The sequence below is a fragment of the Gymnoscopelus microlampas genome (assembly GCF_963454915.1).
Source record: "Gymnoscopelus microlampas genome assembly, chromosome: 8".
Taxonomy (NCBI): Eukaryota; Metazoa; Chordata; class Actinopteri; order Myctophiformes; family Myctophidae; genus Gymnoscopelus; species Gymnoscopelus microlampas.
This window is the reverse complement of record NC_139945.1, coordinates 20,518,012-20,541,113: the sequence shown is the minus strand read 5'-3', so window position 1 is coordinate 20,541,113 and position 23,102 is coordinate 20,518,012. Positions and strand designations below refer to the sequence as shown.

At 42.3% G+C, this 23,102-nt stretch overlaps 2 protein-coding genes across 4 annotated transcripts in view; one reads left to right on the top strand and one right to left on the bottom strand.

The window, feature by feature from the left end:
* Positions 1-14,779, top strand: part of mark4b (MAP/microtubule affinity-regulating kinase 4b) — a 75,559-nt gene extending 60,780 nt beyond the window's left edge. For 2 of the 3 annotated variants that reach the window (XM_084064399.1, XM_084064398.1), the window contains exons 15-17: positions 747-1,031; positions 7,915-7,959; positions 10,150-14,779. In XM_084064399.1, coding sequence (XP_083920525.1) covers positions 747-1,031; positions 7,915-7,959; positions 10,150-10,486 — 667 coding nt within the window. In that variant the 3' untranslated portion in view covers positions 10,487-14,779. The remainder of the gene's footprint in view (positions 1-746; positions 1,032-7,914; positions 7,960-10,149) is intronic. The other variant, XM_084064400.1, reaches the window with a different exon arrangement.
* Positions 14,780-14,921: 142 nt separating this feature from the next.
* Positions 14,922-20,612, bottom strand: ckmb (creatine kinase, muscle b). The gene is made up of 9 exons (XM_084065332.1): positions 20,537-20,612; positions 18,527-18,639; positions 17,910-18,006; positions 17,634-17,788; positions 17,371-17,503; positions 16,949-17,120; positions 16,695-16,818; positions 16,016-16,205; positions 14,922-15,482 (listed from the first exon to the last, which is right to left on the bottom strand). The coding sequence occupies exons 2-9, from the start codon at positions 18,617-18,619 to the stop codon at positions 15,304-15,306; spliced, it is 1,143 nt and encodes a 380-aa protein (XP_083921458.1). The 5' UTR covers positions 18,620-18,639; positions 20,537-20,612; the 3' UTR covers positions 14,922-15,303.
* Positions 20,613-23,102: the final 2,490 nt, after the last annotated feature.

Below are 23,102 nucleotides of genomic sequence, written 5' to 3'. Positions count from 1 at the left end.
GTGTGTGTGTGTGTGTGTGTGTGTGTGTGTGTGTGTGTGTGTGTGTGTGTGTGTGTGTGTGTGTGTGTGTGTGTGTGTGTGTGTGTGTGTGTGTGTGTGTGTGTGTGTGTGTGTGACAGTGGTGGAAAAAGTACTCAAATGTTTTTCCTGGAATTCAAAAATGTGCTTGAGTAAAAGTACAAAAGTATCGGTATCAAAATGCACTTAAAGTACCAAAAGTAAAAGTTCTAAAATAGATAGAAAAATAGAAGTAGAAGTATTGGAAATTGGAAATACTCAAGTAAAGTAAAATGTACCTAAAAATTGTACTTAAGTACACTACTTGAGTAAATGGACTTAGTTAATTTACACCACTGATGTGAGTGTGTGTGTGTGTGTGTGTGTGTGTGTGTGTGTGTGTGTGTGTGTGTGTGTGTGTGTGTGTGTGTGTGTGTGTGTGTGTGTGTGTGTGTGTGTGTGTGTGTGTGTGTGTGTGTGTGTGTGTGTGTGTGTGTGTGTGTGAGAACACACACGGCGGTGTGTGTTCCTATACCGAATGAAAGAGGTTCATACCTGTCTGGTATTTAGACACGTTGACATGCAAGCCCTTGACCGGGGTTGGGGAGTAGGGTTGGAGTCCCCTGCGTTGTCATGTTAAGTGTCTTGGATACATGAGCTCTATAATTCAGGAGTTGAGACTCCTCCACATGTTGGTGAATAAACAGAAGGATTAATGCTATTACACCCTGTCCCCCTGTCCCCTATAGCTCCATGTCCCACCGCCTCCCGCCAGCCTCCCCCTCTACGCACAGCATCGCCGGGGCCTCGGGGGTGTCCTCCTCCGCCTCCACGCCTTCCTCCCGCCTCACGCGCGGCACCACCGTGAGGAGTACCTTCCACGGCGGACAGATCCGCGACCGGCGTTCCACCGCCTCCTCCCACGCTCCGCCCACCTCTCCCACCCTGTCCCACGACGCCGTTCCGCTGCCCCACGCCAGGACCCGCGCCACCACCAACCTCTTCAGCAAGCTCACCTCCAAGCTGACTCGCAGGTAAGGGGAGAAGCCGGGTGGGACGGGGGAGGAGATGGCAGAGCTGCTGACGTTTTGACACCTCGTTTTCTACTGCCTTATTTAGCTGGACACGTGTCATTTTCTGATTTGGTGGTTTTGGTCGTGGTGGAGATGTGGTGAGGCAGATAAAATAGAGTGGAGAGTGGGGGATATAAAAATAAAACATGTAGTTTCTCAGCCACACATATCTAAGCCTCTACTATATTGTGGTGTGTTTAAAAGATTATTTCTAGGGATGTCCGATATTATCGGCCTCCCGATATTATCGGCCGATATTAGCATAAAAATTGATATCGGGATTTTTTTTTTTTGCTTTATAAATAAGTTACAGGAGTTCTTACTGTATATGGTGTGTGTGATGAAATTTGAGCTTACCCTAATCACAATAATCCCCGCATATATCGGTATCGGTTGATATCGGTATCGGTAATTAAGAGTTGGACAATATCGGTATATCGGTTATCGGTAAAAAAGCCAATATCGGACAACCCTAATTATTTCCAATGAAAGGAGACCCATGAAATGGTTGTGATGGCTATAGAGATTGATGAATGGGAAAAGAAAGAGGAAGATGATATGAGTGTTCCCACGGTATATGATTCCTATCATTTATTTCACATCCTTTACTGTTAGTAGTTGTAGTTAGGTCAAAGATTGATGTTGTAAAATTAAAACAAATGAAGCTTTTTGAGAGGTGTTGGTTAGCCTAGTGACTACAGTAGAGCAAATTCACAGCCTCATAACTGGAGGCTGACCTCAAATTGACCATATTCACACAGTGGTCATTTTGCTCATAATTACAAATTAATGACAAAGTAAGAGAATACAGGTATGTGGATATGGTCTATTATTAAGGTGTTGAAGGGAAAGCCTAATAGCTATTCTTGCAGCCTCTTCACCACTTTCTCTCCTTAACATTGTACTAACCTATCAGGCTTCCTTCTTTAATGATTAACCTTTACAGGCTTCAACCCCCTCCTTCACTACACATTTCCTTCCTAACTGTCTTATTTAGAAGACCTGGGTCAAATAGTATGTACAAATATTTAACGTTGATCGCATTAGTCTGCTTGAAGTACTAGATGGATGGGGTCTACCGTCCATCATAGACCGATATGATGAGCAGTTTCACAGCAATCAGACGCTGCGTTCATGATTTGAGAATTTGTCCAAAACAGGCCACTTCTGCAAACTTAGGAAGCCGATCTTAGCCAATCAGGATGGAATATAAAAAATCGGACAGGTCCGTCTTGATCACATGATTATAGAGATAATGTATACCGATTTGCGCGATGTTTGGAAAAAATCTGTAGGAGTAATATTAAGAGTCTCGGTCACACCTTCGGCCTGGCGGAGACAATGAGCACTCATAAATGTACAGTGTACACGACGCAATCTGCATCGTCCTGGTGCAGTTTGCCCCACCCCTCTGATACTCCAAGCAGATTATAACAAACACCCAATAATAATTTGCAAATACTGTTGGACTCAGGCATGCTGTCCATTGATCTCTCTCACGATCTTAAACTGGGCTGTTTATTGGCGCTTTACATGTTTGTTTGTTTCTTTCTTTCTTTAACACTTTTGCTTTTCCTTGCTGATCACCTGCCAATCTTTTGTCCTTCCTTTTCTTATTTCCATCTGTTCGTTTCAATCTATATTCTGTCATTTCTTTATTCTGTTCATTTCTTCCTCTATCCTTACTGTCTTTCACCATTCTCTCTTCATCTCTCTCTCTCTCGTTCCTCTGTTGTCGCTAATCGTTGTATGTTTTCCATTCTTCTCATCTTCATCTCCTTCTCTTCTTCCTCTCTCTCTTCCTAGGGTCACTCTTGACCCCTCTAAGCATCAGAGCTCAAACAAGTCCATCTCGGGCTGCACCCTCCCTCAGGGGACAAAAACAGTTAGTAAGTCTTCCTTTCCGGTGTTTTCTGGCTGCTTCTGTCTGTCACTCTGTCCGTCAACTCTGTCGGTTGTTCTCTGTCTGTCTGTCTGTCTGTTTGTCTGTTTGTCTGTCTGTCTGTGCCTGCCTGCCTGTCTGTCTGTCTGCCTGACTGACTGCCAGTGCCCCGTCATCCCTCCTCCCACATTGGCTTCCTGTCGTGACCGTATGTCTCTCCCATTGGTTGTCTGTCTCAGCCGACTGACTAGGCTCCGTGCTGTATCTCCTCCTAGAGGCTGTAGGTGGAACAGCAGCATTACCTGGTCAAAAGAAAACTAACAGATGGGGTGGTTTCTGGAACAACAAAGGGCGGGCATGGTTCATTGTCTGATATTGGATTTGCTTTTATTTGTTAATTAGGTCAATGTTAGACCTCTGATGATCTCTGAATTCTGAGATGTAGGACAAAGTAGAACACAATCATCAGCCTAAACAAAATATGTGATTTTAATTGATGTATGTGCATTACATTTTATTGAATGAATGTACATTAGCTAATGTAGACGGTAATGGGCCTCTTTGACACACACACACACACACACACACACACACACACACACACACACACACACACACACACACACACACACACACACACACACACATACACTATATATATATTTAGCATGAAGAACAACAGCACAAGGTTAAAACTCTGAATAACAGAGTGCAATAGACCACAGTGTACAAATATGTGATTTTAAATGGATTCATGTGCATTAGGGTGTATTGAACGGAAGTACATTAGCTGATGTAGGCATTCATGCAGCCCTCATACAGACACAGCCGAGTCGAGTGTCGCTCACCTCCTGGAGTCCGAGGCTTCACTGCAACCGTACCATTATGAGTCATGTAATCCGTGGTGGACAAAGTATATACTAAAATAAATACTCAAATATTTAAAAAGTACAAAGTACATTTTCAGAATTGTTAAAAAAAGTTAAAAGATGTCGATTTTGAATTTTCACTATACTTGAAATAGGGCTTAAGTGGTTCATAATATCTTTTTGTAAGTTTTGGTCCCAAAATGTAGTTCCTAGAAATGTAGTGGAGGCAAAGGTACACTATTTCTTTTTAAAATATAGCGTAGTGAAAGTCATCAGCTTGCAGAAAACAAATTCTCCAAAAATGTATTTAAGTACATGTACTTAGTTACTGTCCACCACTGCAATGTAATCGACACCATATGTTTTCCCATGTTGTTAACAAACTCTACTCGCCAAGGCATGTCTGTGTCTCTGTGCGAGGAGAGGACCTGGGATGGACAGGAAATGGAGGGAGATTGTAGAGCATAAACGGGCGTGGGGGTATGGGTGTGTGGGGGGGTGGGGGTGCAGAGGATCAGGAAGTAGAGAATGTATCTCTGTTTAAACCTCTATAACATTTTCATGTCAACAACCCCCAAATTGATATTTACTTGGCTGCGGACCCCCATCTGAAAATATACTGAACACCGCGTTGCATCGTGACGTGCTGTGAGCTAGTGTGTCAGCAATTATTTTATAACCAAAGTATGTAATAGGGTTGAATTGGTTAAACTGATTTTGATGCTATATTAAACTCATTTTGCCGGGGACCCACTGGAACCCCTTCAAGGACCCCTGGCCCCTGGTCCCTGGACCCCATTTGTGTACCACTGCTCTATACAGTACTTGGAATATTCACTGAGTGTATATGCTTTGTTTGACTAAGTAAAGTAATGACTTGCTACTCTTATTCAACTGCATACCTCCATGCCTAATGTCCTTTTAAATATCAGACACTGAGAGCAAAGTGCTTCCAAGCATTTCCATTAAGATTGCCCTAAGATCACCTTTGGCATAAAGTAGGGCTGACCCACATCCTTCTGGTCACACAAGCGAGTTTCTTTACTTCAGTCATCAGAGTTCACCACAATCTCTGTAGTCTGTTGATGGGAAGAGCCACAGTCTGCTGAAGTTATCCTGACGTGACACGCTAAGCATCATTGACATGTTAAATCAGGATTAGTTATGTAACCCAAGGATTTCTCTGCTTCTTAAAGAGCAATCTTACTTTAAGTCTCTTTCTCTCTGTCTCTTGCTCCCTCTCTCTCTCTCTCTCTCTCGCTCTTGCTCTCTCTCCACAAAGCTTATGTCCTTTTATGCTCTCTCAAGAAGCAAAACCTCGGGGCAGAATAAAGTCGGTGTACTCTACTACACTAAAAGGGTCCATATATACTTATGTCTACTTATACTGATGTGAAACTGACTGTAATGTATTTGTGTGCATACTGTATGCACACGCAGCCTACGCACAGTCTATGTTCACTGATGCTATGGTCAAAGATGCATAGTTTACTTGTCACAACACAAAAATGACTACTGGCCACTGTACATGAAAGACGCCTCCGTTCATTCATAAAACTAATAGATCTATGGAGGCTACTGCACGGACCGTACAATCAGGAGCTGGAACTATAGCGTTGCTGTCGTATTTCAACTTTTTATGTTTTTTTTTTCTCGCAGACTAATGCCCTACTTCGTTGTACAATCGTGTCACACAAAAGGAGTGAAAATAGCCGTTCTACAAGTTCACCTGTAGATCTGCTATTTTCACTACTTTAAAATGTTTTTAAAATAATAATAAAAAAGGAACAGTTTTGGACATACAAGGTTTACACCCAACAGCAACGATATGTACAGTTTATCCCCCCTTGATGAAAGACATAACCTCACTAAAGACCCATACCATAACTATAAAAAGAGATCTTACATTTTCAAGGACAGGAATTTGTGGATTTGTAGCTTAACCATTGAGTCACATCTGATCAGTTTTGTCTGTGTGCCACCTAAAATATATCTCTATTGGCGTTTGTCCTTTATTGATCCCATGGGAGTAATTCAGTTTCAGCTTTAGCCATGTGATGGCTGTTCAGATGGTCAGCTCAGGGGGGGGGGACAGTTAGGGGCTGAGTGTCTTGCTCCAGGACACTTCAACACATACAGACAGTCAGGGACGTGCACAGATAGACTCTAGGTGGTGCTAGAGCACCTGCCCTTTGCCCTCTTGACCAGAAGTGCCCTTTTGAAGTGTTCCCAGTTTACAGCAGGGGTCCGGGGCCCCTAGGGGGTTCTCAGAGTTACTACAGGGGGTCCGCCAAATCTTTATGTGATATGATTTTTCTTTTTACCATAACCACTCAAAACCTAGCATCCCTTTTCTGAGGAGAACTTTACTTTAGAGGTATAGGTGTAGAGGGGAGAAAGAGCAGACCAAGTAAACAAAAAAAAAGTATAATTTACTTGAGCACCTGCCCCTCAAAATGTCTGTGCACTGCACGCCACTGCAGACAGTATACTTGGCGGAACTGCCGTTATACCTTCCGATTCCCAGACAGCCTCTCTACTCTACTCACTCAGCTATGGCCATCCCTTATTGCTTCCAGAATAAGATTTCCCCATGTGTCACAATCTGTCAATGGAACTTTTACATCTCCCTCAGGTCAGAAGGATGATTGATTGGTAGCTAGATTAGATTGGCTGGAAAGTAGCCTTTATTTACCACTGTTCTTCATTATTGTATCCTTTGTCGCATTACAATGCATTGTGAGCTTGTAGGTCTGCTATGATAAAAAATAAAAGTATAATGAAATGCCTAAAATAGGGATACCAGGTTGAGAGTGGTTCAAATCAAAGACATGTCACAGTAACAATGACCCCTGGTGGTAGTTTGTGGGTAATGCATTATATTGTGTCTAAGACAAGAACATGGGTGGGTTGGCAATGGTAGTCACTAGCTGTAACGTATGTGGACCCTTTGATCTAATAAAGGGCTTTACAGTACCATGAGAATATCACATTTTATTTGTTTATTTTCCTAACAATTTAGAGTAGCCAATTATTTTTAGCCCGTTTGTTTCTCCCAATTTAGTTTTTATTACATTACATTACATTACAGTCATTTAGCAGACGCTTTTATCCAAAGCGACTTGCCAATGAATTCGTCCTCACACATTGTAGTGTTGCCCAAAGTGTTGCTCAAAGTGAGGGACCCTCATGGTTCCTTGAGGGGGTTCCAAATTGCCCCTTACGGGTGTGTAACTCTGAGTGTACAAATTTTGTACACTCTCAGAGTTATGCGGGTCCTTGAAATATAGTTTGAGAACCACTGTACTACACGAAATGGAACAGAGCCTTCATTAGTATCAATGGTAACACCTGTGAAGGAAGTAAGGAAGAGGCCCAATGTCATTCCAATATGGCTGCTGTGCATAGAGCCTATTGTGTTCGTGAAGACGCTTGGCTAAACCGGATGCACCGCGGTTCGGATAGATTCTAATCGACATTAGAACACCTAGACTCCACTGTGGTTGGCGGGTACTTTACCCCTGTGCCACCCACGTGCCTAATGTTTTACCACGTTGGAAATGAAAGCCCATGTCTTATATCTCCCATTGCCCTAAACAGGACAAGGCTGACCGTTTGAACGCCTTCATATTTGTTGTGATGGAACGATTTGAGTGACAAACACAAAATAAAGAATTGTCATTCCAGTCGCTGTATAGTTCATTAATTTACAGAATGGTGTCATTGGAGCAAGGAAGCTTCTAGGCTTTCAGACAGCCTCTAGGCTCAACCCCTACCTATTCTAGCATCACACACTTTCTTCATTCACACCCCGTCCTTTTGTTTAACCTTTTCCTTTCCATTCTGTTCTGTTTTGTTGGTGATTCCGGTATCCTGTTTTCGTGTCCATTCGGTATAGTAAGCGTAGGTTGGTGATGATCCATCTGTGGTTTGAAGTTTGCATTTATATTGTGGTGTCCTGTGTTGTGATTGAGTGATTGACTGACTGATGTGGCCTTGCTGCTGATTGGAGCATTGATACAGGAAGTGGTCTGTAGCATGTTGTGATTGGCTAATGTATTCCTAACATGCACCTTTTTGTTTTCCTCTTGAGGGTCACAGACGAACCTGAGAGACTCAGCAGATCTCCGGTCACAAGGTGAGTTCATGTTTTTATACTCTATGAGTTTATGCATTTACATTTCATGAGAATGAGAAAACAGCCAGGACCCAATTCATTACTTTAGCCTCACCCAGACATAGCAACGGACACGTTTTAACCTAATACTGTAGGTTGAAAACACGTCAGTTGAAGTGCTTTCTCTGAATATATTTACATTTCACCACCTTATACACACTTAACCAAAGCGATGTCATATGTTTACAGAAGTAAGAAAGTGGGTGAAACTCGTTTTCATTTATCGTTCCATCGTATTGTTATGTCCATTAAAAGAAAGGGAAGAAGAAGAAGGGGGGAGATCAATCAAAGAAAACAAACAAATGATCTACATATTTACACATAGTACCTGAGATAAGATATAAAGGTGCGTGAGCATAGCAGCAGATGTATACTGTGCATGATATACTATGGACATTAGTTAAGATGCAAGAAAACACACACAAAAAAGTACAGTAATAAGTCATTATCAACAAAGTAAGCTGTTTTATTTCTATCAAGTTGAAAGTGTGGAATTGGAATTGAAGGACGAAGCTCAACTGGAACAAGGAGATATCACACTTTGCTGTGGTTCCACAATAACATATACAGTAGTTCAACACGTAGTTTTTTAACACCACCATGTAAGTTTTATTTGTTTGAGAGGGGCATGACAGATGAAATAGTTGCTCTGTAAAATCCTCAGTGTTCATTTATCCACCTGTAATTCGGAGGATATACTGTACATTACATTTGTACACACATTTGTACACATTTTGGCGCTGCGAGCAAGTCGCAGCGCCAAATGTTGTGAAGTCCGCTTCAGCCGACTCAACGCTGTTCGATTTATGAATCATAACTCATATACCCTCTAGTCAATATGTGCCGTCTCGGGTATCCCAGAGACATCAAACGTTTGCCGTTTGGTACAAGCCGTCACCCGTTTGCCGTCTTGGGAGTGAGAATGTGTTGACCTTATACACCAAAGGGCTTCTTTTGTGTGATTAATTTGCCCAAAAATATTTATATTTTCCAAACTATTGGTTGTGTCATGAATACATCCATCCACTAAGAACTCAAATATTACATGGTGATAAAGCAACACAATTCTTATTCAGAACGAGGTAAAACTTTCACTGCATATGAAGGCATCAACCTGTATGGATGAGGCATCAACAATATGGGTCCATTTGGTTCCATTTGTTAAGTTAATTCTCAGGATTTTGCTGTGTCTGCCCTCCGCCCAGCCACGGCTATGACCCAGGCTATAGCTTCACCTCAGTCTCAGGTTAAAACCAACAGGTAAAAACAGCGGCATGGACTAGCACCACCATGCTAAGCTTAGTTAATGAGTGTGATGTTGTTATACTGTAGAATCTACAGTGTAGTTAGTAGACAGTAAAAATGGACCCATACATTTGACTGTGTAGACATGGTGCCTTGTGGTAGATGCCTGTGAGTGCGATGTGTCCAGAAATTAACTTGTGTTTAATCACAACTTCATCCCTTGATATATGTTTGCCCCTTTTCACCTTCATTTGTGCACTACTCCTCATGGGTTGTTCACGTATAGACTAGAAAGGTGAGTTGACAAAGTTATCTTGTGTATGCTGATAGTGAAAATATATTTTGTGTGAACATAAGTAAGAGCCAGAAAAAAATCCCCCAAACTGTAATATAGCTGATTAAGTAATGAGTAGCCTTACCTAAAGTTGAACACTAAAGCTGACACTTTGCATAATACTTTTATTCACAGAAAACAGGTAAAATATGAACTGACATGACTTTATTTCAATATCACAGTGATGAATCCCTGAGTTCATATATTTATTGACCTTATTCTCTCAAATTCCCACATTGATACATACAGTGCATTCACACCTACTGTACATTTAAAAATAACAAGTTACTAGTAAATAAAATAATCAAACACACTAATATATTATATTAACTTGTTTTCTTCTTCTCCCCTCTCCCTAATGTGATCTACTTCACTCATTTACTCATTTATCCATCTATACAAACCACAAACTCTCATTCCACACACACACACTCTCTCCATGACTCTCAAACCCTTCAATCCCTCATCTTTACACCTCCTCTCTTCTCCTCTTCCCCTTTCTTTTCATCTTCCCCACAATTCTCCCCACTCTCCTCTTCCTCTCCATGCACCCCTTTCCCCGACGTCTCCAGTCGCCATCTATCTGGGCATCAGAAAACGGCCGAGCCCCGGACCCCCAGATGCGGCTGGGATGTGAGGGTACGGAGCCAACGGGACCCTGCCGAGGTGGTGCTGGCACTGCGCGAGGCGGCCCAGGGCTGCGGATGCCAGGTCCACCTGGCGGGGCCCTTCCTCCTGTCCTGCACCCACGGAGCGGCCGGCGCCCGCGTGGCCTTCGAGGCCGAGGTCTGCCAGCTGCCCAGTGGGCCGCCGGGCCAGAGCAGCGGCGTGCGATTCAAGCGCCTGTGGGGGGCTCCGCTGGCCTTCAGAGACATCGCCACCAAAGTATCCAAGGAGCTGGAGCTCTGAGGGTTGGGGGGGGGGGGGGGGGGGCGAGGCCGAGCCATGCTCTCCGGAGGGGAGTTGGATCGATGATTCGGGGAAAACGGGGGAATGAGGACGATGGGAGTGAGGAAGGATAAGGATGTTGGGATCACGAGAGGAGAAACCATCACTTCTTCTTCCTCACCCCCCCCTCCCCTTCCTCACCCCTTCGGTGACTTAGCTGGCTTCGCCTCGCCTCCATTAAAGTTCGTTAGCTGTTGATGCCACCATTGATGGACACACACACAGACAGATGGATGCACAGCCAGACATGCATAGACTGCCACCGCGGCACACACTTATGGATGAACTGTTAGTGACCTTTGAACCCCTGCTTAGAGTACGCCACCTCCTCCATAATCTGTGAACCAGAACCAGTCAAACTGTTATTTTTTAATGATTTCATATTTGATGATGATGATGATTATGGAGATGCTGGTGACGATGAAGACTGATAACTTGTTGTGTCAACATGGTTATTCCTATTGTATCATATTTGTCGTCATTCCTTTTTAAAGAGCTGCTATTTAATTATTTCAGATTTTGATTTTTGATTTTTTTTTCCTAATAGGTTTTATTTTCCTTTTTCTTTCTTGTATGCTTTTAAAATGGGCGGTTGATTGACCCCCATTTCAATTTCCTTTGGTTTGCGTCAAACAGATTTTTGCCACAAATATTTAAGAAGTGAGGCCGCAGTCTGACCTCCAGGCACCAGGGGGGAGACATGCAGAAATGCAGAAACTTGACGGACTGAAAGAGGCTGTAGACGGAGTGCTACAGTTTTGCCCATCAGCTGACAATGCCCATTTCTCTTGTTAAGTTGGACAGTTACCGTACTTGCACGTTCATACCATTTCTGGTATAAGTTTGACTCGTGTTTGGCCACCACCATCCTAACTGAAATCTGTCGGTTGTAGCGACCTGGCTTCTGCGTTGGTCACCGACTATCAAAGCTGCCTAATGTCTGAGTCCTGAGCTGAGATGATTGTGAGGAGTACTGCTACTCTGAGCCATGTGTTGAGGTTAGAATGTTTTGCTCTCTGATCCTGTGCTCTCCAGTCCAATGTCACGTTACCTTATTCTCTTCCTCTGGAATACAGTAATCATTGATAATGTTATTGACCCTTAAAAGCCCAGAGGCCAAGTAGAGATTATTGTATTCTTCTTTGAGATATTTGATCTTTCACAGATCTGGCACAGCAGGTTTATGTTTTACATCTTGTGTGCATGCAGACACTGAACCAAACAGTATTTTTTTAGGGTTTATTTTATCCTACTTATGTAGCAGAGTAGAGGAGTGGGGTTCAAAACATAGAACAACATAGTGACAGAAAGAGTAAAACAATAATCACAGCATTTTAAAAGACTATTAAATATACTATTAAGTGATACTTGATTTATGTTAACTGTCTTGACGGTGTAAACCCCACACCTTGGTACTCAAGTAGTTTAAACCAAACTCTAAGGCTTGATTTATAATTCCTTGCGCCTTGGCTGTGACGTGTTGTGAGCTTGTAGATCTGCTATTTTCGGTGCGTGACACTGGCAAGCAACTAAGTATAAATCAGGCTTAAGCATTTGACTATTTGATTCAGGCATGCTCATTAGATCTGTAGAATGGGGTTAACAATGCTACAAAGAGGGATGCACCTTTTTATGGGAAGTGTTTTATGTCTTACTATGGAGCATACCAGGAAACAATTTATAAAGTCATTTTTTATTTTTCCCTAATTTAGTGGTTCCCAATTCCCACCATATTTGTATATCCCTGTCACTGCCAACTCCTACTATTTGGTCTGGGAAGGGAGTAGACGACCTTGTGTCTCCTCCGATAATGGAGTCAACGCCTGATTCTTTTCACCCGAGTTTCCCCGCGATCACGTTAACGCGTGCGGAGGAACCCGATATCCCTCCCGGTTCCACTCTGTGCTCAACAGGCGCTCTGACCACCCTGTAGGAGTCACTAGTGCAGCGACAGAGAATGCAGTCCTGCTGGCGTTCCACCCGCCCGGCCAAGCCGGATGCACCGTGGAAGAATTGAACCCCAGTCTCCACTGTGGTTAACAGGTACTTTACCTATTTGCCACCTGGATGTCTGAAGAACAGATTGGCATTCTCGATTTTGTTCTCATCTCTTTTTTTTTTTTTTTTTTCACTGTGCCGGCCGGCCAGCAAGCCGTTGGCATACAATGCCAAATTCAGGACACTTATGGTCAAACTGCAAAGACATCTGCGCAGATCAGTGTTGTTAGGCACGCAAATCTGAATTGATAGGCACGTCTATATTCATGTTGTTGTTTTGTTTTTTTACACCGATGTAATGTTTTCATTCAATGCCCATCTGCAACTGGGTGCCTTGCTAAACAGGGTAGAGAAACCATGTGATGTTTCCTGCGTGTTTAGACAGCCTGATCTGAGAAGATCACATCAGTGCCACAACGGGTTTCTAATGTTGCTGTTCCTATGTAAACATGGTGTTTGATTACTGGTCGGATGGCTTGTTCATGTGAACTCCACTAGTCTCCTTATAGAACCACTATTTGACTTGATGGAAATGGACCATAATGAGGTACTGTGTTTTTTTTTTAGGATCCTGTCTTTGGACAGCAGAGCATACACCAGCGTTGAATGTCTGACGTTACAAGGCCATCATACTAAGACAGCGTAAAAAATGCAAATAAAAACCTTGGTTACTATTCTTGGGAAATACAAGTTAGAAGGCATTTGGCTTCAGTTCACAGTAGATATGCTGTAATTGTATACAACACCGTACATACCAGTTCTCTACTCGTAGGTTTGAAGGCTATAGTGGCATGAAACATGCTGTCTATTTTAATTGTTCTACTATGGACTTGCAGCCAAATAAAGGTGTTTTGTCTTGTCAAGAAGATCCCTTCCAAACTTTTTTTTTGTAACACTACAGTTCAAATCCGCTTTCTAAAGAACATCGTCTTTGCCGATATGGTAACATAACAGTCGTTTTTTTTCAGTCTGAAAAGGCATCTTACACCAATGGCATCTTGCCATCAAAATTGCCAGGATGCCCGCTGTTTCTTTTAGTTGCCCAATAAATTGATGGGGCCAAGAATCAAACTTGATTAATTTGATATTGAACTCATAATTTTTAAATGTTTTTCAGTTTCAGCAGTCAAACCCGTTTCCAATCACTTGTTTGTTATTCACTGACCCTTAGGTTGTATTGATTGTTACATATATGTATTTTCTGGTCAACTATCTAAACCAAATGATCATGTCACACACTCAAAGATCTTTAATTATTGAGTTCCATAACATTTGCCCTATGTTTTAAACCTTTGCTTTGCAACACTCAGACATTAGTCAGCCTCAAGCCTGATTTATTCTTTGCAGTGTTGTTGTGCAAGATGTTTGATTAAAGGAAGCATCAATCAGGTTGTATAAAAAAACACTGTAGCCACCACCCAACCCAGATGACTACTACTCGGGCTTTAGTACTGCAGAAAATATGACTGTTGACCAACCAGATTCCACTAGTGCTGAATGGTATATGACTGTTAACCAATCATGCCAGTGAATAATGTCAAGCCATTTGAAGTATGTTCCCAGGGTGAGAGAGAGCTATATCGAACTGGTCTAAGACACAGCGTTACATGTATGTTAAGAATGTGACTTTGAATGACCTGGCCAAAATACAGTCTTTGGAGAACTTTCTATAATTGACCGAGGCCCTCCACTGCTCAGTTATAGGACATAGCTACTAGACAGAAAAAAACACATCCACATACTGTCGTGCACCAAGAATTACTTGTATGTACTGTACTCCAAACTCCTAATTTTGTTGCATACCATCAACTGGTATTTTCACAACTCGAAGGTGAAACAATTGTACTCTTAAGTATGCAATCTCTAAGAAAACATTGAATTTGGAATGGAAATACGACACGTGTTAGCAGACTTGTACGATATACAGCAGTAAAAAACTACAATGATTTTAGTTTGCTTCATGGGAGATTTCAGTCGCAACAGTTGGCCACCAATGTCTTAAAATGTGAAAGCTGTGACTTAGGGCTAATATTTTGCGAACATTTTGTCTCACCTGGGCCTAACTTTCTGAACTGTTCCAATAGATACTGTTAGGGCCATGCTTAAAGGCTAGAGAGTTAGTGTTTTTGAAGCAGTTGCTATTATCAGTGAAACATACTTGTGGGCTGAAACTACAGAAATGACCGACCTGCAATCCTGCATGTCTCCGAGGATATATTGTGTGAAGCAAAAATAAAGACTTTCAAATTCTTTCAATTTTTCTTTTACATGGGTTTTTTCGTGGCTGTAGATATATTGTGGCTGTAGATATGTTTTGATACCGTAGTTTTTGTTTATGTATGCATATGGCTGTGGCCATGTGTGGCCCCAACAAGTCAAAAGAAGAAAAGTCTGTAAATGAGTTTCATGGGGCATGTTTTAATTGTTCAATTTCATTTGTACAACCAAAACAGTTTAGGTGCATACACATAGCCATGACCAGACTATGCATAAGGTTGATCCCAGGATGTTACACAGGTGAATAGAGTGGGAGGAAATGATAAAGGAGGAAAGATAAGCTTTTAGGTTAAGAGTCATGAAAGTAAAAAGTCAGGAATAAGAAAGGAAGAAGCAGAGATAAAAGTGGAGTGTCTGTCTTGACGGAGTAGTAGCCAGTCGGTAGATACCGGTAAAATAACTTTACAACGAGGCTAGATCCTTTATAATATATATAAAAAAGCACAGAATATGCGACAGTGATTCAGTCAGCACAGAGTAGAAGTCTGTCCCGTCTGTCCGCTTTACTTCTGGGCGGGGATCATGCCGTCGATGGCCTCTCCCTTCTCCAGCTTCTTCTCCATCTCAACCATGAGCTTGACGCCATCAACCACCAGCTGGACCTGTGCCACCTCGGAGGAGCCCAGACGATCAGCGTTGGAGATGTCGAACACACCACCCACGGAGGCAGTGTCCACACCGCCTAGAGGGAGAGAGTGAGCAGAAGTTTGCCATCAAGAACAGTGGTGGTATGTCGTTGAACCACTCATAAGTTGTCATTAGGGTGGATAGAGTGTATCTTTCATTGACACGGGTTGGTTCCATACTTTTCTACACCTAAGTAACTCAAAGTAGAGACATCGTCTATAACAGGCCGTTCTTTGTCTTGTGATCAGTGGTGGAAAGTAACTACAGTAAGTATATTTACTGAAGTACTTTACTTAAGTGCAATTTGAGATGTAGTAGCGTAGAAGTAAAATGATTGAAAATTGGAAATACTACAGTAAAGTAAAAATACCTCAAAAGGCTATTTTGTTGATTTTGATTATTTCTATGTACTTTCACTTTTACTTTATACCTACTTGTACTTGTAACATACTACATCCACAATAGGGTATTGATGCTTTTACTTAAGTTTAAAAAAATGGAGTACTTCTTCCATCACTGCTTGTGATTTTGCACAGTAGCCAACAGATAAAAAAAACTAAAGAAAACATGGTTTTGTTGTTCCCGTACCTGTGCCGCGCTTCTGCAGACGCAGCCTGGTGAGGATCTCCTCGAACTTGGCGTGTACGCTGAGCTTGGGCAGCTTGACATGGACACCACCACGCAGGCCGGTTCCCAGGTTGGAGGGGCAGGTGAGCACGTATCCCAGATGCTCGTTCCACATGAAGCCGTGGTTGTGCTTCTTGAAGATCTCCTCAATCTGGCAAGAGAACAGGATGAGGAACATTAGGTTTTTGTGGTTAAAATCAAAGACAGTAAAAAATTGCCAAAGGGAAGTGTGTGTGTGTGTGTGTGTGTGTGTGTGTGTGTGTGTATAGCTACTGTGCAAGGTGGTTATAGTTAACAAAACTAAATTGAATAAATATATATATAGTAAAAAAAAAAGGCTTTACAAAATAACGATAACTAACTGAAACGGTTTAAAATCATAGATACAATTTGTCCTTAGTTTTAGTTTTTGTCAAAAATCGCCAGCAAAAATAGCAGATCTACAAGCTCACAATGCCTCGCAATGCAATCCATTTTTGATATTTGTCTGACCTTGTTCAATCTTGCCCCCAACTAGTCCAGATTACAATTAAAAACTAAAACTCACACTAAAACTAATAGAAACTAAAACAAACCTATTCAAAAACTAAACTAAAAATGCAAAACTAATAATACATTGGTACTGTGCACATGTACATACCTTCAGCAGGCCAACGCAGAAGCGTCTGAACACCTCCTTCATGTTGCCACCCTTCTCCATAGCGATGACGCGGAGGTGATCCTCCTCATTCACCCAGACAAGGAAGGACTTCTGGTCGTTGTGCCTGATCCAGGGAGAGAGTTTCCACTTCAGTTTCAGTTGCAAAATTACAGGACATTAACAATGTGCAGGACATTTAAAATATTTTAAATAAAAGAGTATAAAACATATGTGAAAATATGTGATTGTCTCACCAGATGCCTCTGCCGTCGGGCCAGTCACGGGCCATTCCAGCACAGGTCAGCAGGGGAGACACAGGCTTGTCAAACAGGAAGTGGTCATTGATGAGCTGGTCCTGCTCGGCGTCGGTCATACCGTTCAGGGGGTAGTACTTTCCCTTGAACTCACCCTCCAGAGAAGCCAGGGCTGAGAAGCCAAACAAGAAATAAACAAACAAAAAATAATTAGTCAGAGACCATTTACTCAAGCCCTGTTACTTCTGTCAAACTGCTAAATGCAGATGGCATCTTCCAAATGTGTCACCCGAAAATAAACGAAACGTATTTAGAGTAAGAACAGTAACTGTGTTGAGTTATTTTACAACTCTATGGTTAGCATGATGACGTAATTCATAGATTAAGGTGTTGTTTACGGAGTGTCGTCGTTTCGTACTCACCCTCAATGGACAGCTTCTCAATAGCTCTGCGCTCGCCACGGCTGTTGTGGGGGGGCAGGGTGTATCCCTTGATGCTGCGTCCGGTACGCACACGGCTGGACAGCACGTAGGCGGGGTCCAGGTCATCTCCACCCTGGTGGTGAAGGGCGAGAGAACATTAGGTTGTGTCTTCATTCACTTACAACTACTGCTTAAACCTCCATGAGGCCTCCATACGGCTTATTGAGTTGTGTGGATCTGATGTAATTCCGCCTCCTCCGTACCTTCAGGTTCTCGAAGTTGAGGTCGGTGGCGTGCTTGTCGGTGGGCTTGTATCCACCGTGACGGTCTGAGATGATGGGGTCGAACAGATCCTTGAAGACCTCGTAGGACTCCTCATCACCAGCAACACAGCCAACGGTCATGATGAAGGGGTGGCCTGGAGGGGACAAAATATATTTAAAAAAAACTGTTAGCATCAGATGGGGGGTGGCTTCTCTTTATTTTATATTTCTTTCCGTCCTGTCATATGTGACACTACTGTACACTTTGTTTCTCACCGGGGTTGTCAACACCGGTCTGGGTGACGTCGTCCAGGGTGAAGCCGCTGGGGGTAGACTTGCTCCTCAGCTTGGCGTACAGCTCCTTGGTCAGCACCTGGAGCACATATCACATAGAAAACCTTATCAGTAATGACACAGCGACATTCCATTAACACTCTGATCCTGAGTGGTTTATGATGAATGCAGCTTAAATGCTACATTTCTTATCTCATCTTCAGTACAGGCAAGCTATACTAAGGAGCACATGGATCAGACATAGTGTCCAGTAATAGAAGAGCTAAGAGCTATGTGGAGTACAAGGATTTACATTTTATTTCATAGTGACAACTACCAACAACATCCTCTTATGAAGTAGAATGTAGTGTCATGCATTCTAGGATTGGAAAAATAGTTTTACGAGTGGTTTATTTTTACCATGTCTACAGTATGTAGTTCCTGTGCTGGGGAAGGGTAATAATGCCTTGCCATAACGTATAATGCTGATGGGTTATTGTACAGAAAGAGCTATTACCTTGCTAAAAGGTGCAATTCATTGTGGAATTATGGTACTGATCCTTTGTGGCTGTCTTATACAACTGATGCCTATAGCTAAAGTGCACGGTGTGGATCCATACCTTGGCCATGTGGTTGTTGTGCAGGGACAGATCGGGGAACTCCTCGTCGGCACCCAACTTCATCTTGTAGTCATTGTGACAGTTCTTCGCCATGGTTGCGCTTTTTACTCCACCTGAAGGAGAGTGAGGTGGGAGGAATTGTCAGAATCACTATAATTGCTAAGTGTAATAAACATTCAGAAATCTTGTCTAGCCACAGTATAAGAGAGGAACATAAGAGGTATTTCTAAGTTGTTATAAGTAGTAATAGCTGGGACCAGATCCAGTAAATACCATATTTCATGTCAACTGTTTCTCCAACAGCCCCAAGTGCCTTGTCTATGAGCCTCCTGGTGAAAACCAGACACCTTATCACACCACTTCTCATCACTTCTCAAGCTCACTCTGTCCTCCCCCTCTCTCTCTCTCTCTGTCTCTCCCTCCCCTCCCTCAAAGTTCACCAACGCAACAGCTGTCCGTTGAGCAGTCTCTCAGTGTCTCCCCTCTGTCTCTCTGGCTTGCTAACAGCCGTGTGGTCTCCATTGCTCGCCTGTCTGACCACCTGTCCTGATATTTATAGCTTGGCTTTCCATGTGTCCACATCACGGTGTTCCTCCCACCATGTGTGCTACAGGCTTGAGCAGACAAACCGAAGCACAAATTTTTCTCTCTGCACTCATTTCTTGAGGTAAGATTACCTCAACAGTCAGGTCTACTCTCTTCCGTTTCTACCAGAGATGCTCAATGTCTATTGTATAATCTGATTCCACAGATTATACAATAGCGTCAGATTACACATTTGCACATTATGAACAGGGCGATAAACGCAACAAATGCTAGACATACCAATTGTATCAATTTACATGTCTCTCTGCCTGACTCGCCTCCCATTTCTCTCTCTCTCTCTCTTGCTCTCTCCCTCCCACCCTCTTTACTGTCATGACTCTCGCTGCCACACCAAAAGGTCAGCGTGTGCATACATCTCCGATGGTGCCATGAGTTCCAAGACTAAATCAAGCGCTCCTAAGTATGCCAAGGGCCACTCCAACCTGACCTGCTGCCGTCAGCAACAACTGATAGGCGTTCACAACTGCCTTTGTGACACCGTGCTGACATAATTTAACAGACAGACAAGACGTCCCAACAAATCAAAGGACGCCATGCATTTTGTTACTCTTAAAGGAGTAGTTCACCCAAAAAATTACTTATTTTCTATCAATTGCACACCCCATGTAGCCTTGAATCCATGGATTTATTTTAGTTTTTGTGGCATTCCTAAGCCAATAATTTGATTCCCGTCTCCTACCGGTTAATGTATCCGGTAGGAGACACAAAGTAGATTATTTGTGTCTCCTACAAGATACACACCCGGTCATCAAATTATTGGCTTAAGAATGCCACAAAAACAAAAATAAATCCATGAATTCAAGGCTTCATGGGGTGTGCAATTGATAGAAAATAAGACATTTTTTTGGGTGAACTCCTCCTTTAAGTCTAATGCTGTGTTCACACTGGCAGCTGCAAAGATACAGTCTAAGTCTACCATTCATTTTCAATAGAAGCCAGCGACATGAAGGTACAAAAATACATCTGACATTTGTAGCTGCTACAAAAGCTACAACAGCTGCAAAGCTACAAATAAGTTGAGCAGGCTCCAGCTTCAGATACAAAGCTACAAAGTGACAGATATGCTGTGTAGCTTTGTATCTTTTGTATCTGCCAGTGTGAACGCAGTATTAGGCTGTTAGAAAAAGAAAGTTGATTTGAGTAGTTCCCATATCAGGAAGAAAAGGTGCAAAACTGCAGAGAAGTCCTCAAGTGAAAAAAAAACATTTCAAAGCTCCAGTGTAGAAAACACCAATGGAGGAATACATTTGACAGAAGAAAGAAATTCTCCATCCCTTTCTGCGCTTTCCTTTTCAAAGTTTGGGGTTTTCCATATTTCTACGGTAAAAAATAAAAATCAACAATCACCCGTGCTCATTCCCATTGAGTTATGGGTAGAGGCGAAATAATTGTTTTTTGTTTTACCTGCTCAGGAGAAAAGAGAATAAACAGATCCCGGGATCAGAGCCTGTTCACCAAGTGTAGGAGTTGCCCAACGCTTCTAAGTGACTGACTGTAGGTTTTATACTGACAACTCTGTCGCTATTGGCTGGTCAGCCCTCACATCCCTCCGTGTGATTGGTCACTGGAGGCCCTCTGTGCCTGGGTGAGTTTCTAAAAGGCAAGAGTGTGCATCACAACACTCGAGACAAGGCAACAGCTGTGGGCCCCCTGGTGAACCAAGGGCCCAACCCTTCACCTTTTTCCCATTGATAGTTTCATATGTGTTCGCGAAAAGCAAAAGTTAGAATGAGGCCTGAACACCCTGACATTTAGTAGTGCGAAGAAAAACACATGCATTCTCCTGTACCCAGGTGTGAGAGCGAAGAGCAGAGGTAGTGAGGCTACAAGACACACTGACATTTTGGGAGTGAAAAAAACAGGGTTCTCATCCCCCACACAAACAGTAGCTGTAATGTGATCAACATATAATTTACATTCAGGCATTTAGCAGATGCTCTTTATCCAGAGTGACTTACAGTAAGGTAAACACATACATCAAGTGCAGAGAGACAGTGTAGTGCCTCAGTAATGTAGGATTATAGGTAAACCAAGAACCTAGCATCAGTCTAAACAATATGATATAAAATAACAATAATGATAATAATGTACATGTACATTATGTGTGGTTAAATGCACCAAACCCTGACTTATTAGCATGCATGCCACTCAGGTGTGCACTCACAATACCACTGCAATTTACAAATGACATTTTAGCCATTAGGAAGATGCTCTTATCAAGAGCGAAGTGCAAGATCAGAGTATTTGAACCCTAGTGAAAAAACAATAGGTAAATAGGTTGGTGATATCCTACCAACTTATCCATTTCACCAACTTGTCCCCTCCCTTCCTGTATCTCACATAGCTTTTTTACACCTTATGTACAGATCGATGCATGAACACAGACCCTGTGACGCTTTGGAGAATGATAACACCTACTGGTTTACTAATAGCCTTCCATGAATTAATAACCACTTTATCTTAAGCCCTGTTGGCATGGGGCTACATTATAGTAATACTTCAAATAGCACATCAGATCTCATTAGAGCCATTACTCTCTTATGTGGCTGCTTGCCTGTTTGGCCTGTGCATGCATACCAAATGGTCCATTTGGGTCTAACTCTGAGGATTTTACTGTGTACAAAGTAAGAGAGAGGCAGTGAGAAACCAACAATACAAATGTCATATATTTGTAATGGAGAAGAGCTGAGTCATAAGAAATAGTGTTGGTCATTGTCAAGATTCAATTTGATTTAATTTGAGGTTTACTTATAATTGTTGCTTAGATTGTTTGGCAAGATTCTTAAAAAATGTCGCTCTGGATAAGAGCGTCTGCCAAATACCTAAATTGTAAATTCACAGGTAAAGTACTGTAGGGATAATTGCAATTTTCACAAGTAAAGTGTGTCAGGCCCTCCGGTTCATGAGGGCATTTGTGGATGTGTAATTGCATCTGCATTTGTGCATGTACTGTATGTGTACTTCAGCAAGGCTGTATGCCAGCACAGCTTTGGTGTTAAATAAAATGCTGTAGTGCATACAGATCTCCATGTCAGCCAGTCTGTCATTAAAACCCACCTCCTGGCTGAGGCCTTTCAGGTCAATATTCCTTTGTATCTATTTCTAGCCACTCTTTAAGACACAGCTGCCGTGCCAAGCTAGATACAGCCCGCTACGTATATATCCAAGCAGTGTGTGGTCTATTTCATGCCCTTTTCACACAAACTATGACCACTCATGATGATTTTAGACTCTCTGTTTGTTAATGGATTTTAGCATATTATTTAATATTTGTGATACTTAATTGTGTGCTTGAATTGTTGAGCCTTACTGTCATATCGTCTCTGTCGGGTGGAAACCTCATATGTCTAAAACTGTTACTTTTTGGGATTCAAATAAAAAAATAGCAAAAGTATCAGATCTACAAGCTCAAACGCGTCGCTTCGAGACGCGTTTCGAGTTTGCAGATCTGCTACTTTTGATACTTATGTGTGACGCTGTAGTATGATCAAGTAGGGCATTAATTTACAAAAATACACAAAAGGTTTTTAAAAAATGAGATAAGAGGTTTCTGCCCGACAACAGCGATATTTGTTTTTTATCTGCAGGAAAGAACAAAGGAAAAAACTCTTCAATTGTCCAATGACAGGTCATTTAATCATAGGACATTATCATCAACAGTTGTGAATGTTTTTCAGATGAGGTTGCCTGCCCACTACTGCTAGCTTACAATAATCAATACATTGAAGTTACTGTTCTATAGCTCCATTACCCCAATCTGTAACACAATAGACATCAGATCTCCTCTCAGCCGGAAATTAAATCACAACCACATCATGTGAAGAATGGAGATCCTTGGGGGCGGTGCAGACACACACGATGGCACAGACAGCAACTAGAAACCAAAGCTGCTATTACATAAGACAGCAGGCTTTCCCACTACATACCAAGATCACTGGAGATTAAAATAGTTATAATGTGGGGTTGTTGT

What these genes read in the sequence shown, in the direction of transcription:
- ckmb (XM_084065332.1), bottom strand. Translation starts at nt 18,619, where the DNA reads ATGGCGAAGAACTGTCACAATGACTACAAGATGAAGTTGGGTGCCGAC. An exon ending in TCTGCGTTGGCCTGCTGAAG is followed by an intron (nt 16,206 to 16,694) that starts GTATGTACATGT and finishes TTCTCTTGCCAG; the next exon opens with ATTGAGGAGATCTTCAAGAA. An exon ending in TCTGCAGAAGCGCGGCACAG is followed by an intron (nt 15,483 to 16,015) that starts GTACGGGAACAA and finishes CTCTCCCTCTAG; the next exon opens with GCGGTGTGGACACTGCCTCC.